General features: G+C 45.0%; 2 protein-coding genes across 5 annotated transcripts in view; both read right to left on the bottom strand.

The window, feature by feature from the left end:
* LOC308292879 (GTPase IMAP family member 8-like) overlaps window positions 1-15,803 on the bottom strand; it is a gene marked incomplete at both ends in the record, with an annotated part of 407,153 nt that overhangs the window by 281,769 nt on the left and 109,581 nt on the right. The gene's annotated exons all lie outside the window — the stretch shown is intronic.
* The window catches only part of arid1ab (AT-rich interactive domain 1Ab), a 131,775-nt gene that overhangs the window by 76,031 nt on the left and 39,941 nt on the right, over window positions 1-15,803 (bottom strand). For all 4 annotated transcript variants that reach the window (XM_080735904.1, XM_080735905.1, XM_080735906.1 and 1 more), the window contains exons 2-4: window positions 9,111-9,329; window positions 5,186-6,058; window positions 2,961-3,077 (exon numbers count right to left, since the gene is read on the bottom strand). In XM_080735904.1, the coding sequence (XP_080592030.1) occupies window positions 2,961-3,077; window positions 5,186-6,058; window positions 9,111-9,329 (1,209 nt within the window). The remainder of the gene's footprint in view (window positions 1-2,960; window positions 3,078-5,185; window positions 6,059-9,110; window positions 9,330-15,803) is intronic.

Genomic DNA, 15,803 nt, shown 5'->3' with positions numbered 1-15,803 from the left:
CACGATTAGACGATTATGTAATAATTGTGACAGCCCTACTGACAAATCCATTTGACACACTCTTGTGGACCGTCGGAGCTCGTGCTTCAGGTTAACGCGTAGCTACAAGCACAAGACATACTGTACCTCGATGCCTGCCTGTGCTGCGCCGGCAATTTATCGGCATCGACTCGCCCGCATGATGCGAAACTGTCGAATGGAGCGTAGCGCAGTCATGTTATTCTGCAACCTCGGGGCCAACCAACCTCCATATTACAACTTTGTGGGGGTTTTCTTTGTTTGTAAATTAAAACCCTACTTGATCAGAGTACGGCGTCACACCGAAGCATCAAAAGTAGCAGATCTGCAAACTGGAAACGCGAACTGGAAACGCGGTTCAAAGCAGCTTGTCGATCTGCTACTTCACCTACTGTTGAGAATCCTGAGAAGTCACAGTTTTGGACATGTGAGGTGTCAACTTGACAGAGACGATATAGTTTTATTCAGTATGTTCACAAACGGACAGGTACATGTTAAGGATAACTTGCTGTACACGTCTTTCATTGTTGACATATTCTACATTGATCATCGATTGTATTCAGACAGTATGCTACTGGTGTAAGACTGGCTGGCAGCCTGACTGTACGGACTGTATATCAGCCTCATATCCACTGCTGATAGCCTGTACACACACTATCATCTATTCATAGGCAATAGATGCATGTTCACATTGTACATTATGCTTATGCTTCAATGTAACGATAGAATATGGTCTCTGTCGGGTGGAAACCGAAACTGTTACTCTTCAGGATTCAAATTCAAAAACAGCAATAGCAGCAGATCTACAAAAGAGCTTTTGTGGATCTGCTACTATTGATACTTTTGTGTGACACTGTTGTATGATTAAGTAGAGCGTTAATATTTACGAGAACAAAAGTGTAAAAAAGTAACTTGAAAAATAACCATAAAAACCAACGTGAAAAAGAATCGTGATAAAATCGTGTATCGTGATACAGCTTGGGAAAATATCGTGATATTGTATTTACTATTTTTCCATATCGCCCACCCCTAGTTGGAACATGCAGATAATTGGTTTCTACACCTAGTCAGACTGAGAGCAGAAGTCTAGCCCATTTAGGCCTAACCTATAGTTAGGCCCAAATCATAAATTAACCTACAAAAACAAATATGTTGATACATACTGTACATGTACTGTAAGCCCCTCCCATACACTAAAATGTGTACCCGGCCTGAATGGGCTAGAGTCTATTTATTTGTGTTCTCTACTCTTACCTGTACTGCTACCTCTCTGGAGTTCCATTGCTTACACTACTGCTGTTGCTGGATTCCCCCACGTGGATCAATAGAGGTTTATCCGTTTATCTATCTATCCATTTACTACCATCCTGTAACCGGAGACAGGAGATAAATACTCAGCACACTTCAATTAACCTCTTCAACCCTCTAGACTTGGTCAACCGGACCTGAGCTGGCTCTGTACTTCATGTCTTTTCAGGGACCCCCTCCGTTTGATATGTATTAGACCATTGCTTCTCAAAGTGGGGTCCTTGAGGGAGTTCCAGGGGGTCCCTAGCTAAATGATAGTTACGAACCAAATGGACCCTTATGGGTAGGTAACTCAGAGAGTGTACTGTACAAATAGAGATTGAAATGTCATTAAATGGGGGTCCGTAGCCTAGTGCATGTCAAACTGGGGGTCCTTGAAATTATAATGTTTGGGAATCACTGCCAGAGCACTAAAAATATTCTCTTATAGAGGGTCCCTGGCATATCTTTTCAAATGGGAGACCGCAGGCTGATAAGTGTCAATTTGGGGGTCCTTGACATGAAAAGGTTTGAGAACCACTGCATTAGGCCACGGACCCCCATTTGACACATGTGTGAAAGACACATGTGTAGACTGGGACCCCAATCTACACTGTATATGTACACAGAGTGTAACCATTTGGATCCGTAAAAAAGACTGTAAAAAGGTTCGGTCCATTTTGGTTTCTTAGTTGTGGACCTACAGTACCTGGGGACCCCACGGTGGGAACAGGTGGCATAGAGACACACAGACACCCGTCATGACACGGAGCAGTTTGTTTTGGTCTTTGGGAGGTCAAGGTCGGGGTGAGGGATTATGCACGCTGGGTTAAGAGCCGGTCGAGTTTCTAAACTAGCGTCTGCGATTTACGGTTTACATTCTCTGTGAATGTAACACAGAGTTGTGGTAAAAAAAAGGATAGTTTCTGGGGAAAGTACATACAGTATATGACAGAAGACCCACCCCCATAGACACTTTCTGCATGACCAGGGGTGCACTGGTCGCGTCACCCGACACCACAGTGTCACAGTTTTTCCACTTGCACGCACAATTACGTACTGTACGGATGAGCATGCGCGACTGCACGTGCACGCTACAACGCGCCCCCCTTCGATTCATGAGCCAAGTACCCAAATGGCTGCTTTGCATAACAGATTTACAAGTGAGGTGTGCAAATGCATCCTCACTCCTCGCATACACAGTAAGCAACACAGCATTTTGGCTTCAGCAGCCACCGCTGGTGGTAAATGCACCCACCAATGCCTCAGCCACCGCCGGAGAAGAGAAAGACTAACTTTTAGTTTCGGCTCCTATTAACACAAGGCATTCCTTGAGAGGATCTAGTAAGACTAAAACTAAGCTAAAAAGTAGTCTTTTCCTATTATACAAACATGTTACCAACTAACAATGGTGGAAAAAGTATCGGTAATCTGTTTTTTACTATCAATACTGCAATATAGAATATAGAGTAATAGTATTACTTAATACTCTGTTACAAGTCCGGAATCCAAAATGTACTTGAGTAAAAGTATGATGATGTTATATACTTCAAGTACGAAACGTAAAAGTACAAAATGTTTGAAAATGGCAGATAGATTGTCCATTTTCAACAAGCCTCAGGTATAGTGTGGAGTGAGAGGGGATTGAGGCTCACCGGCAGACTGGAGGGCCGGCCCTGCATGCTGTCCTCCTGGCTGCTCTTGTTGGAGGCCATGGGCTGGTTGGAGGGAGGAGCGCTGGACTGGGAGCTGAAGGAGTCCTGGGACAGTTCCTGGACAGCCACGAGGGAGAGAACACATCACAAAGTGGTTTTAAACCCATTTAGGCCTAGAATTATTGAATGCTTTAACCAGTGAAAAATAGCAGATATACAAGCTCACAGCGCGGCACCGAGTGCTGCGCTGCGAGCTTGTAGATCTGCTATTTTTGAAAAAAGTCGTGAAAATGTTTGCACATCTTTGAATATATGTATTTTCAAAGCGAACGTTTGTAACTCAAATTTTGCTTCTGGGTGGTCCCTGGAACTAAATATTTTGAAATTGGGGTCTGTGGCCAAATAAATATCATTTTGGGGGTCCTTCACATGAAAAGGTTTGAGAACCACTAACATAGCAGTCTCTCAAGAACAGACTAACTGAGCTCCAGTTGAGTGAAAAGGAAAATTCTGATTTTCACGATTTTTCAAAAATAGCAGATCTACAAGCTCGCAGCGCGGCACTCGGTGCCGCGCTGTGAGCTTGTATATCTGCTATTTTTCAATAGTTAAAGCATAAAACATTGCGTCATAATGAGTTCAGGCCTAAATGGGTTAATGCACGGTGGATGGCTTTGGAATACCATGTCCCTGAGCTCTTAGCAGAGCAGCGTTCAAACTGATCATCTGCATTATTAGCACAAGTAGCTCAGCGGAAACAAAGGTTAACCTGGATTAAAGCCAAAATAAAAATCTCAATTGATGTCCTAATTAGGGCTGTCACGATTAGGACATTCTACCTGACAATTAATTGTCACTCAAATAATTGCGATTAACGATTTAATTGTGTTTTTTGTCGTTGACAATTACATTTCTGTTTGGCTTTTAGGCTTTGATGTTGCACATGATGGTAGATATGACACATAACCTAAATATACAAAGACATTACTGACATATTTGACAACTTATACTTAAAAAAGAACATTGATAGTGGAAATAGCAGATCTACAAGCTCACAACGCGTCGCAATATGTATATGAACATTTTTCAACATGGAAACGATTATGACGAGTATGAAAAATAATCGTGATTATGTCAAATAATTGCGATTAGACGATTATGTATTAATTGTGACAGCCCTAGTCCTAATGAGCTTCCCATTTGATGTATTGATGATGATGTACTGTACCTTGCTTATTATAAGTTGCTCTACATACTGAGCCATGTATGTGGAATGGTTATTGCTAAAGTGAAAGATTACATAATAATACAAAATAGTGTGACTTTAAACTCTCTGACAGCAAACAAAGTCCAATTTCCTTTGGCTCACCGAAAATGACAAATCGTTGTGTACAGCGGTGATTTTCACTACCCATCAGATTGTGGAAATCATACAAATGAAAGACAGGCACCTTGTATTTCAGGCCTGTAGTTCCGCCAGTTAGAAAATCCCTGATATGCAAGTAATGCCCGGAAAACAAACGTAGGCCAGCAATACAGTTAGTTTTATCCACAATGATGTCTCGAAAAAGCATTTTGCATCTTCTTTTTTATAAATGTTCTTTTTCTCCCTAATTTAGTCCTCGTTTCCTCCTTAATTTAGTCCTTATATGCCAATTCATTCCTCACAGTGCTTGCCACCACCGTTTGTATCCTGCTGGCTCACCAGCCAGTGAGGAGCCACACCGTGAGGACATACTACTCTTCCCGCTCAACATTCCCCACTGACAGGCTCCGCTCCAGCCCGTAGGAGTAACATGCAGTGACAAGTTACCACCCTCCCCATCTGTGTTGTATAGATGCTTGCATGTAGACAGCGTGCGCGAGCATGGTGTATGCACCGCACTAGCATGTAGATCAAATCCAGTGGTGGTGGGCAGGTACTCTACGGGCGGATGCATACTCAACTTTTAGAGCCGAATGCATTTTGGTCCGGCTCGGTCTAAACTACAATATGATGTCATTCAGAGGTTTCGGAATCGGATAACGTCATTAATTTGGCTGTTCGGTGCTGCAGAGATCTGGCGACTCCCCGAACCGAAATAAATGCGTCTCTAAAAGTGGAGTATCGACCCTAACCCTGAGCCAGGCGAGCGCCCACAGAGTCATTGTGTTCGTAAGACATGGCCAAGAAGTATGTTGTGCTGCAACCTAATAGACAGCACTTAAAGGGTGTACTGTGTTACCTGGGGAGGCGGAGGGAACCTCTGGTAAGGTGATTGTTGCTGTTGCCGCTGCTGTTCTTGTTGCCGCTGCTGTTCTTGTTGCTGTTGCTGTTGCCGCTGCTGTTCCTGTTGTTGTTGTTGTTGTTGCTGCTGTTGCTGTTGCTGCCGCTGATGTTCTTGTTGTTGCTGACGTTGCTGTTCTTGCTGTTGCCGCTGCTGTTCTTGATGCTGTTGCTGTTGTTGTTGTTGCTGCTGCTGTTGCCGTTGCTGCTGCTGTTGCTGTTCTTGTTGCCGTTGCTGCTGTTGCTGCTGCTGTTCTTGTTGCTGTTGTTGTAACGGAGAGGTTTGCGAGTACGGTGAGGGCTGACCCTGCTGACCTTGGCTATGGCCTTGAGGTGGCTGGGTCTGTGAGGGGGGACGCGGCGGTTGTTGTTGTTGGTTTTGTTGTTGTTGTTGTTGTTGTTGGGGACTTTGCTGCTGTTGCTGTGGTTGCTGCGGGGGCTGCTGTGGCGGCTGCTGACCCGGCCCGGGGGACTGAGCGTAGCCAGGCTGGCCTTGAGGTCCGGGCCCTTGTTGCTGCTGCTGCTGCTGAGGGGGTCCTCCGCCGTAGGGCGGCTGTCCGGGTTGGGACTGTTGTTGCGGGGACTGGCTGTACGGGGGCTGACCCTGTGGGGAAGCGTGGGGAGGGCCTTGGGACTGCTGCGCGTAAGGGGGCCCCGGCTGGCCGTGCTGCTGGCCGGGAGGCTGCGAGGAGGGGTGGCCCTGTTGGTGGCCGGGGTAGGGCGGCTGCTGCTGCTGCTGCTGCCCGGGGTGCGACGGAGGGCCGTGCTGGCCGTAGTACCCCTGGCTCTGCTGGCCGTACGGCCCCGGCCCCTGTTGTCCGTACGCGGCCATCTGTGACACAAGAGGAGGAACGGAGCTCACGGTTAGCGTCAAACATGAAATAAAATGTAATTTAGATAGCATTTCTATTGAAGCTATAGTGCAAGGGTCTTCAACAGGGGGCCCAGGACCCCTCGGGGGTCCTCAGAGTTACTATAGGGGGTCCTCCAAATCTTTGTGTGATAGAAACCTTTTTTATATTAACCACCTGAACCCTAGTGTCCTTATTTTGAGAACTTTAGCCAAAAATAGCAGATCTACAAGCTCACAACGCTTCGTGCAGCGAGGCGTTGTGAGCTTGTAGATCTGCTATTTTTGGCAAAGAGGTTTGGTGTAGAGGGGGAAAAGAGCAGACTAAGTACAGAGTGAAAGGTCAAGTTGATTAAGTATTGACAGTTCAAGTGGTTAAATATCTGAAAACACAAATTGACATGAATCTAAAATACACTGATGATTGTGCTGTTAAACAATGAAACCATATGGAATCTATGAAAATCTTGTGGGGGTCCCTGCTTCATCTCTCTAGTCTCAACTAAGGGGTCCTTGTCCTGAAAACGCTGAAGACCCCTGCTATAGTGTGTGTATAGCTTCGATGTACAGATTGATGTTTTGATTTTAATGAATAGGTTCTTGATTTACCTACGTTTTTAGTTTACTACTACTATGCATTTGATGTATTACCTTGTGCTGTCCTTGCTTATTGTACTGTAAGTCGCTCTGGATTTAAAAGCGTCTGATAAATGGCTAAATTGTAAAAGAAATGTAATAATCAAAGAACCAACATCTGAATCCGTCGTCAGGACATGCAAGCTGCAAGCTGCGTGGGTGAATATGCATGGGTGAAGATGAAGGGAGAAAAAAATCTGCGTGACTAATAAGAGATTTAGTATTCTGCGCTTAATCAACAAGAAGAAAAAAAAAGAAAACGCGAGGTACTTTTTTTTTAAACAGCCCTTCAATTAATCTCCTTGAATTTTCAACCCGAGCGCCGTTGCAGGCTTTTCAAAAAAGGGCCTTTCCGTGCACGACGTGTGCCCGTCGGCCCTTCATCTGCTCTCGAGTAGCATCGAGGAGAGAAAGCAGTGACCTTGCGTGGAGCGTGCATACAATGGAAGATGAAAAGAGGAAGGAAATGAAGAAAGGCGGGGGGGAAAAAGGGAGAAGAATAACAACAACAAAAGCACGTGTCGTGCGGGGGGCATGCGGGTTACTCCAAAGGACTCAAAAACGGAAATAAAAGAGAGACAACACGGTGGCAATCGTGCACGTTAAAACAACAACATGAAGTGGCTGTTTTGTATATGTCTGACTAAAAAGGGATCTACGAGGGTGACCCACTCCCGTCTCTGCAGGGCGGTTATCGAGCGTCTCAGTTGGACGCCAGGGCGAACCCCGCGTGAGATAATCACTGCACACAATGGACACCAGACCGCAGGAAGTGTAGCCTTGGAAGAAGAAGGAGGCTTCACGCTAAGGGATTTCCCCGACGGGTGGGTGTGGGTGTGTGTGTGTGTGTGTGTGTGTGTGTGTGTGTGTGTGTGTGCACTTCTCTGGTTTAAGAGGGACAAACTCATGGCCCTTATTCGCATGTATCTATTCTGCATCTAGCTTAAGGCAAGACCCAAATTCAGAGTGAACATTTTTAACTGAAATCATTGCTTCTGGGGGTCCCTGGAACACAATATTTTGAGATGGGGGGTCCAAAGCCAAATACATGTTATTTTGGGGGTCCTTGACATGACAAAGTTTGAGAACCACTGATATAGCAACATACAGATGTGCCCTTTCAAAACTATACACATCCTGCCATTGGCAAGACAGTAGATTTCCAGTGGATTGGCAGAACATTAACTAGTTCAGTGCCAAACGACTTTCAGATCAACTATCTCACTATGGACTTCCCTGCCAAACGACTTAAATCGACTTTTACTTCGAAAAAGAAATAAAAAAATGATTTTTTTTTTTTTTGGACCCCATTAAATCAAGTAAACATGATTTCAATCGCGATTTTGCATGTTCCACCCCCATACAACCCCATCTTTCATACAGGGCAGCCATCTTTGCTTACATAACATGTAAAACATAATGGCTATTTTCTCAAGAATGCCTGAACGGATTTCCAATCTGATTTTTTTGTTTGAAAGTTGTGAACAGCCTGCACAAACATGGTGCATGATCTGTGCATGGGCGTGCATGATCTGTGCACTATAAATTACATGGAAGTCTATGGAGATTTATGGCAATATGAGCCAAAAAGCCCATATTTAATTGGCAGGGAGCGAGTTAAGATTGTAGATCATCTATTTTAGCGTATTTTTTAATTCTCTGACATTTGAAGTTTAAATCTACATATGAAAGTGGATTGTGCTTTTCAAAGGGAATGGAGTAGTTTCTTGCCATTAGCGGTTTTCTGAAAAAATACACTCCATTCTCCATAAAAATTAGAAAGGCAGACCAGGAAACAAAAAAATGCGATTGCAGGAAACTTTCAGGGAAAGTGCAAGTAAAGACTTGAAACGTCACATCTGTACGTTTTCTCTTCAGAAAACTGTTTATAAGAGAGATTTAGAAGACATTTGTAGAATGGGCCTATATCAGTGGGTCTCAAACGTTGTCATGTCAAGCTAGATGCAGAATAGATACACACACCTTATTCACAGCTGTAGTCGACTGGAGACTTTGTACGTCCAAAACAGTTACTTTTCGGGGAAATGGAAAATGTCATAAACTCTTGGTTATATACTGTATGTATGTAACCACTTTCAAAATGGCAGATCTTCAAGCTCATGACTCGTCACAACGAGACACATCCTGACCTTTAAGAGCATCCATTTCCGCTGCTTTTGAGCCACCCCTGTTGTCAAAGTAGGGCATTCCCGTACAAAAAATAAAGTCGTAATACGGAGATACAAGTTTTTTGCCCGACGACAAAAGTGCTGAGTAAGAAAAAAGAAAAAGAAAAAACATGCCGATACCGTACGGATTAAAGAAGCCAACTTTATGTGCAACAGTGTGCATATTAAAGTGTAGGGATTCGGGGGAGGGGGTGTCAACAGCTACCAACCTGCTGTCCGTACTGCATGGCCGCTATGCTGCCGGGGCTGCGGCCCTGCATCCCCATGGGATACCTCTGAGGGCCCGGGGGTCCGTAGCCCTGTCCTGGATACGTTCCTCCCTGCTGGGGGCCCGGGGGAGGCCCCTGTTGCTGTTGCTGCGAGTACGGGTGGCCGGCGCCGTACGGCTGGCCTCGCATCTTCCCTACCTGGTCCATTGGGCTGGGAGGCTGCGGGGGAACACAAGAGAGAGAGATACGTTAAAAAGAGCTTATTTCATTGTTTGAAGAAGCTGCACGGAGGGATGAAAGTATCTGGTCGTATCTGATAGTATTAGTGGCTGGTTAGCCTCGGGAAACCAGGCGTTTCATTCAAGAAAGAAAAGTCTGGAAAACCCGCTGTTGACCGGTTGAAGGCTGCATTTTAACCAGGGAGGAGGCAACTAAAATCGGCCACACTTGGAGGTGGTGCTCGCTGAAATGCGGTGCCGAGCGATAAATCATATAGATTTTGGCAATTACAATGAATACGTCCTAAGAACGGGCAGCGCTCGCCCTGTGTAGTGGCTGCTAAGAAAGCCATCACAAGGACCCAAACCCAGGGACCATGCATGAGAGTTGGTAGAGGAAGTGTAGGTAACGGAGAAGCTGTCATGCTGCTTGAGATTACAGGAAAAGCAAATGGGAAAATAAATTATAAAATGGATAATGTATAAGATAAGAGAGTGGTTCTCAAAGTGGATTCCAGGGACTCGTGGGTTCCTTTAGAGGGGTCTAAATTGACCCACACAAGTCTGTAACTCTGACGAGTCTTTTTATTTATTTATTTTTTTAACCCATTTTTCACCCAGTGCCAATTGCTTATGTAATCCTGGGCTCTGCTCTCCCTCTGCCGCACCTGGGGAGACAACGGACTGACCTCATGCTTCCTTCTATGCATGAGGAGTCCAAGTTGCTTTTTTCCAACTGACAGTGGGAATTTCCCCGGTTTGGACGTAGAAGTGGAAGGAACACGTTATTCCAACCAGTTCCTTTCCCCTCCATCAGGTGCCCCGGCTGGCCAGGGGGAGGCATTATAGAGACCAGGGGAGAACATACAAATTACAAATACAAACTCCACACAGAAAGGCCCTATCGCCAACCCCACCTAGGGTGTGGGCGCTGATGACGCGGAGGAGGGAACATGCCCCCAGCGCCCCCCGGCGGGTATCGAACCCAGGCCAGGACCTTCTAGCTGTGAGGCGACAGCGTCACAGCTTGAGAAACACTGGTATAAGAAACTCAAACGGCGACGAAGACTGTGGAACGGTCATCTGAAGCAGGTGATGGAGCTTGTAAGGATGTAAGACTGACGGCACAACAGTTGTCTTTTCATGTGTTTGTTTTTGATGTTATTGTCTAGTCCGTAACTAATTCAAATGACAAAAATGTTAAGTGGCAAAAAAATAAGGAATTTGTTTTATTCCATTCTTTGAAAGGTTAACACGCTGGAGCGCATTAAGCATTTTCTTAATTAGACCTTCTTGTTTTTGCTTCTCCTGAAGAACGCCAAGGCTGAGCGAGTGCACAACAAAAGCACCAAAAAAAGAAGAAATCAACATTCCCCGCTCGCACAAACCGTCTGTCGTGAAAGAAGTATCGACATCAAAGGAGAACTACAGTCAAGACATATTGGGAGTAAATATAGAACACAATCCAGAGAAAGGAGGGGGGGGGGGGGGTAATGGGACTCACTTTCACACTAGAAAAAGAGGAAGAAAGAAAAAAGAAAAAGCACAAATGTTGGCCAGGAATGAATGAATGAGCTCCACTATGTGTCTGCCCCGCCAGGAGCGTGTTCTGCCTGCCCAGGAGATCATTGTGCCAGCAGGGTGGATACTGTTACAGGCCAGAGACGTCCTCGCACGAGGGCTCCTATGAAAATAAACTTAAACCATGTGGGACGGGAACGCAATGTGGGGCCTTTTCCACCGGCAAAGAACCGGCTCCAGAACCAATGCCGGTTCAACTTTCTTGGAACCTTGGTTCGTTCTTGGAACCTTGGTTCGTTCTTGCGAACCGGCTTGCGTTTCCACCAGATGGAACCATGATTGAACCAAAGGAACAAAGGATTCTGTGGTTCCCGTTTGGAACCAACTTTTATGGTTCGGAACCAACCCCGGTTCTCGGTGGAAAAGCTCACCTCTGGTTCATCCCCATAGGTGGGAGAAAGAACCAGAACCGGTTCTTTGCCGGTGGAAAGGCCCCCCCAAGTGTCACTGTAGATTTGAAACCACTTTAACCATTATTTTATGCTTTAACTATTAACAAAAATAGCAGATGTACGAGCTTGTAGACCTGCAATTTTTTGCAAGTCTTTGAATATTTTTGACCCGATTCTATAAATGTCTTCCTATAAAATCCTTCTTATAAATCAGTGGTTCTTAAACTTTTTCATGTCAAGGACCCCCAAAATGACCACAACGGACCCCCCCCCCATCTCAAAATATGTTGTTCCAGGGACCACCCAGAAGCAAATATTTGAGTTACAAAAGTTTGCTTTTAAAAAGATTCCAAGACTTGCAAAATAGCAGATCTACAAGCTCGCAGCGCGGCACTCGGTGCCGCGCTGTAGATCTAGCTTGTAGCTTGTAGATCTGCTATTCTTCAACATTAAAGAATAAAATAATGCTTAAAGGTGTTCCCCCCGGTCTGACTGGGTTAAGGAAGTGGAAGTGTCTGCGGTCTCACCGCCGCCCCCTCAGCTGGGGAACGCCAGGGGGGGGGGGGAGGGAGGGGTGAGGGTGGGGTGGGGGTAGCCTGACCTTGGCGGTGGACCCTGAATGACTGTATGACTGACTGGGCTGGGGCTGCTACTGCCTTGGCAGAGGCTGGACTAAACTATTCAACCCCCCCCCATCCCCCCCCCCCTCCACCCATCCCCACATGCAGTTCAGTTACTAGCGTCAAAGTATTAGATCCTTCTGGGTCAGATGGTTTTAACTCGTCTGTGTGCTGTCAAATGTTGTACTTGAGTTAGAGCAAGGGTCTTCAACAGGGGGTCCTCAGAGTTACTACAGGGGGTCCTCCAAATCTTTGTGTGGTAGAAAATAGCAGATCTACAAGCTCACAGTGAGCTTATAGATCGGCTATTTTTGGCAAAGAGGTTTGGTGTAGAGGGGAAAAATAGCAGACCAAGTACAGAGTGAAAGGTCAAGTTTATTAAGTATTGACGGTTCGAGTAGTTAAATATCTGAAAACACAAATTGACATGAATCCAAAATACAATGACGATTGTGCTGTCAAACAATGAAACTAAATGGAATCTATGAACAGGTTGTGGGGGTCCCTGCTTCATCTCCATCTCAACTAAGGGGTCCTTGGCCTGAAAACGTTGAAGACCCCTGTTTTAACTTGTCTGTGCTCTTTCAAATATTGTAAAGTAGTTGCTTTCGAAAATACTTTGCAACGGGGTAGCAGCAGTCTGTCGACAGCTGGAGCCAAGGTCATGAAAGTCTACATGCTATCTCTCTCTGTGTGTGTGTGTGTGTGTGTGTGTGTGTGTGTGTGTGTGTGTGTGTGTGTGTGTGTGTGTGTGTGTGTGTGTGTGTGTGTGTGTGTGTGTGTGTGTGTGTGTGTGTGTGTGTGTGTGTGTGCGAGCGACTGTGCGTGGGTGACTACAACATTGTGACTGTAACAACTATATTTTTGCATCAGTAACTGTACTGTGACTCGATTGCTTGTAGTGTTATTTTTCATTGCTTGTATTGTGTTTTATTTGCTGTGATCGGGGCGTCCTTGAAAACGAGAGCTTGCTCTCGATGGGCTCCCCTGAATAAACGAAGGAGAAAGAAAGAAAGAAAGAAAGAGTTTGAGCCCCGTCAAAATGGTCCAATGCAATCTTGGAAGAGTCCTAGACTCAGTGGTGTGTTCTAGACACGCTACTTAGAAAGGTTCACAAGGGCATACTCTTTTAAAAAAAACAATCTTCACAGCATACTCTGTATACCCGCTTGACAGGTAGAACACAGCACTGTCTAGACTAGACAAGTTTAGCAAACAGACAATGCCGTAATTTAATTGAGCAAATTGGCTATTTTTGGAACATGTTTAAAAAAACCTTTAGAAATATCCACTTGTAATCACGAGCTCAAAATAAGGACGCTAGGTTGAAAGTCTTGAAGCACCAGCATCCGGAAAACTTTGAAAGGAAATAGCAGATCGATAAGCTTGTAGATCAGCTATTCTCAGCAAAGATATTTAAGGGTAAAAACAACAAAGACACTCTGGTTCAACAACGTGTGGGGTTGACAGACAGTGGCTAAGAATCAGGATGCCAATACAGAAGTTTTCAAACAGAGAGATCACCCAAAGCCATATATCAGTCATAAGGGCCATTCACACTATAAGCACTATACAGGTAATTATAACTATAAAGATACCATTTTAAATATAGCTCCAACTCAAATGGGCGGCAGAATCCACCCCACAACAATAAGACAAAGGCGAACAATGCCGTCATAGTGCTTGGTGTAAAGTCAAGTGTGCGTGTTCATATGTGTGCGCATACGTGAGCGTGTGCGACGTGCATGCCAGACAGGAACTCCAATGACAACACTCATAAACATAGACAATATTCATGTTGCTGCTGAACCGTATCAAGACTGGAGACACACTCCTCATATGTCTGTCTGTCTGTCTGCAGCCCCATTAACTGGCGCTCCAGTGTATACATACTAACTAAATTAGCTCATGGCTTTGGAACGGCTCTATGGATTAACACGTGGTCGTTGGTCGGCGACGCCTGCGTGTGGATGTGACGATCTTACTTGAGCGATGTGACGATCTTACTTGAGATGGATATCGACGTTGTCGGGTGGAAACCTTGTATCTCCAAGTTTCAAATTTGTACGTTTTTTTGCAAAGCAAAGCCCTGCTTCATCATTCAAGGCCGTCGCACAAAAGTGGTGAAAACAGCAGATTAAATCATTTTTAAAATGATAAATGAAAAACAAACGTTTTGGATGGACATACAAGGTTTTCAACCGACAACGACGATATGCTGTGACTAGTGGTTTTAAAAAGGTAAGAAATAAAAAAAAAGCTGTCGGGGCACGTCATAAGTCAAAGTGTTAGCAGTCAGTTAGTGAGTTAGAGCGGTGCATCAGCTGATGGAGGTGGAGGAGAGGCAGGGAGACAGACCACAGCCAAGGCCACAGAGCAGCGCTGCCTGCCTGGGCTCTTTGAAGTTGGAACACCTCTCTCTCTCTCTCTCTCTCTCTCTGCTCTGTTGACCTCAGGCTGCAACACACAATGCTTTCACTGCTTCCCACGCTTATTAATGTGTGTGTGTGTGTGTGTGTGTGTGTGTGTGTGTGTGTGCCTGCCCATGTGTGAGTTTGTATTAATATACTTGTGAGGACCACATATCCCTACACACACACACACACACGCTCAGTAGAATTTCAGAAACAAGACATTATGAGGACCGTTTCTTACACGGAGAGACATTTTCTAATCCAGTGGTTCTCAGAGTGGATTCCAGGGACTCTGTGGGTTCCTTTAGGAGGGTCTAAATTGATCCATACAAGTCTGTAACTCTGACAGTGTACAAATGGAACCAGATGGACCCAAAGAGGTTAATTTGGTTCCATTTGTACACTGCAAATGGACACCAACGGGTTAATTTGGTTCCATTTGTACACTGCCAGAGTTAAGGGCAGAGCTTGAAATTTGAAAGTTTGAGAAATACTGGTCTAATCGAACCATCTCCATCTCTAGGATCTTTTCTTTTTTTTTTAAACCATGGGTCTTCAACAGGGGGTCCGGGACCCCTAGGGGGGTTTTTATATTATTTTTTTATATTAACCACTTGAACCCTAGAGTCCATATTCTGAGAACTTTAGCTCAACTTTAGCTATTGAGAATTTTAGCTCACAACGCCTCGCGCTGCGAGCTTGTAGATCGGCTATTTTTGCAAAAAAAACTTTGGTGTAGAGGGGAAAAAGAGCAGAATAAGTACAGAGTGAAAGGTAAATCTATGATAACGTTTAAGACCCCTGTTTTAAACGATATAAGGGACAAAGACATAGCCGAGGGAAGTAGGGGTGCTGAGGGTGCGCCCGCCCCCCCTCCCCCAGGTCCCACCGCCCCCCCTCCCGCCCCCCCACAAGGGGGTTTGGGGGAAAAAAAAAAACATATAATTAAAAAATGGGACAGGGTAAGGGTCGGGAAGAAAATATGCCTGTTTTAGAAATAAATATTCTTAAACAACACGTTTGACTTTTGTTATTATTATCATCATCACGAATCTGTGTTTACTGGCAGCAGACCTGTCCGCACGCGCAGTTTCCTGTTTACCTTTTACGCGCGGGACACAAGCTGTAGACAAATTCAAGGAGCATGAACGGTCAGATGCGCACTCAAGATCTGTACAAAAGCTGAGCAGTCTCGGACACACACCAATCAGTGCCATGCTATCAAATGTAGCTGCTGAACAGCAAAAAATAGCAATGAGTGTTTTGGAGCTGTTATTCAGATCCATTCGTTTCCTCGGGTGCCAGTCTATACCATTCCGAGGAGATAGTACTCGTGATGGTATTTTATATGAGTACATGCTGGAACGCACATTCAATCTCCCAAAAGAACATGAATGGATGCGCAGGAGAGATAACTGGATGTCAGATACTATCCAGAATGAGGTCATTCAAATGTTTGGCCGCGCTA

This window comes from Nannobrachium achirus (assembly GCF_963921795.1).
Source record: "Nannobrachium achirus genome assembly, chromosome: 10".
NCBI lineage: Eukaryota > Metazoa > Chordata > Actinopteri > Myctophiformes > Myctophidae > Nannobrachium > Nannobrachium achirus.
This window is presented reverse-complemented; position numbering and strand designations above follow the sequence as displayed.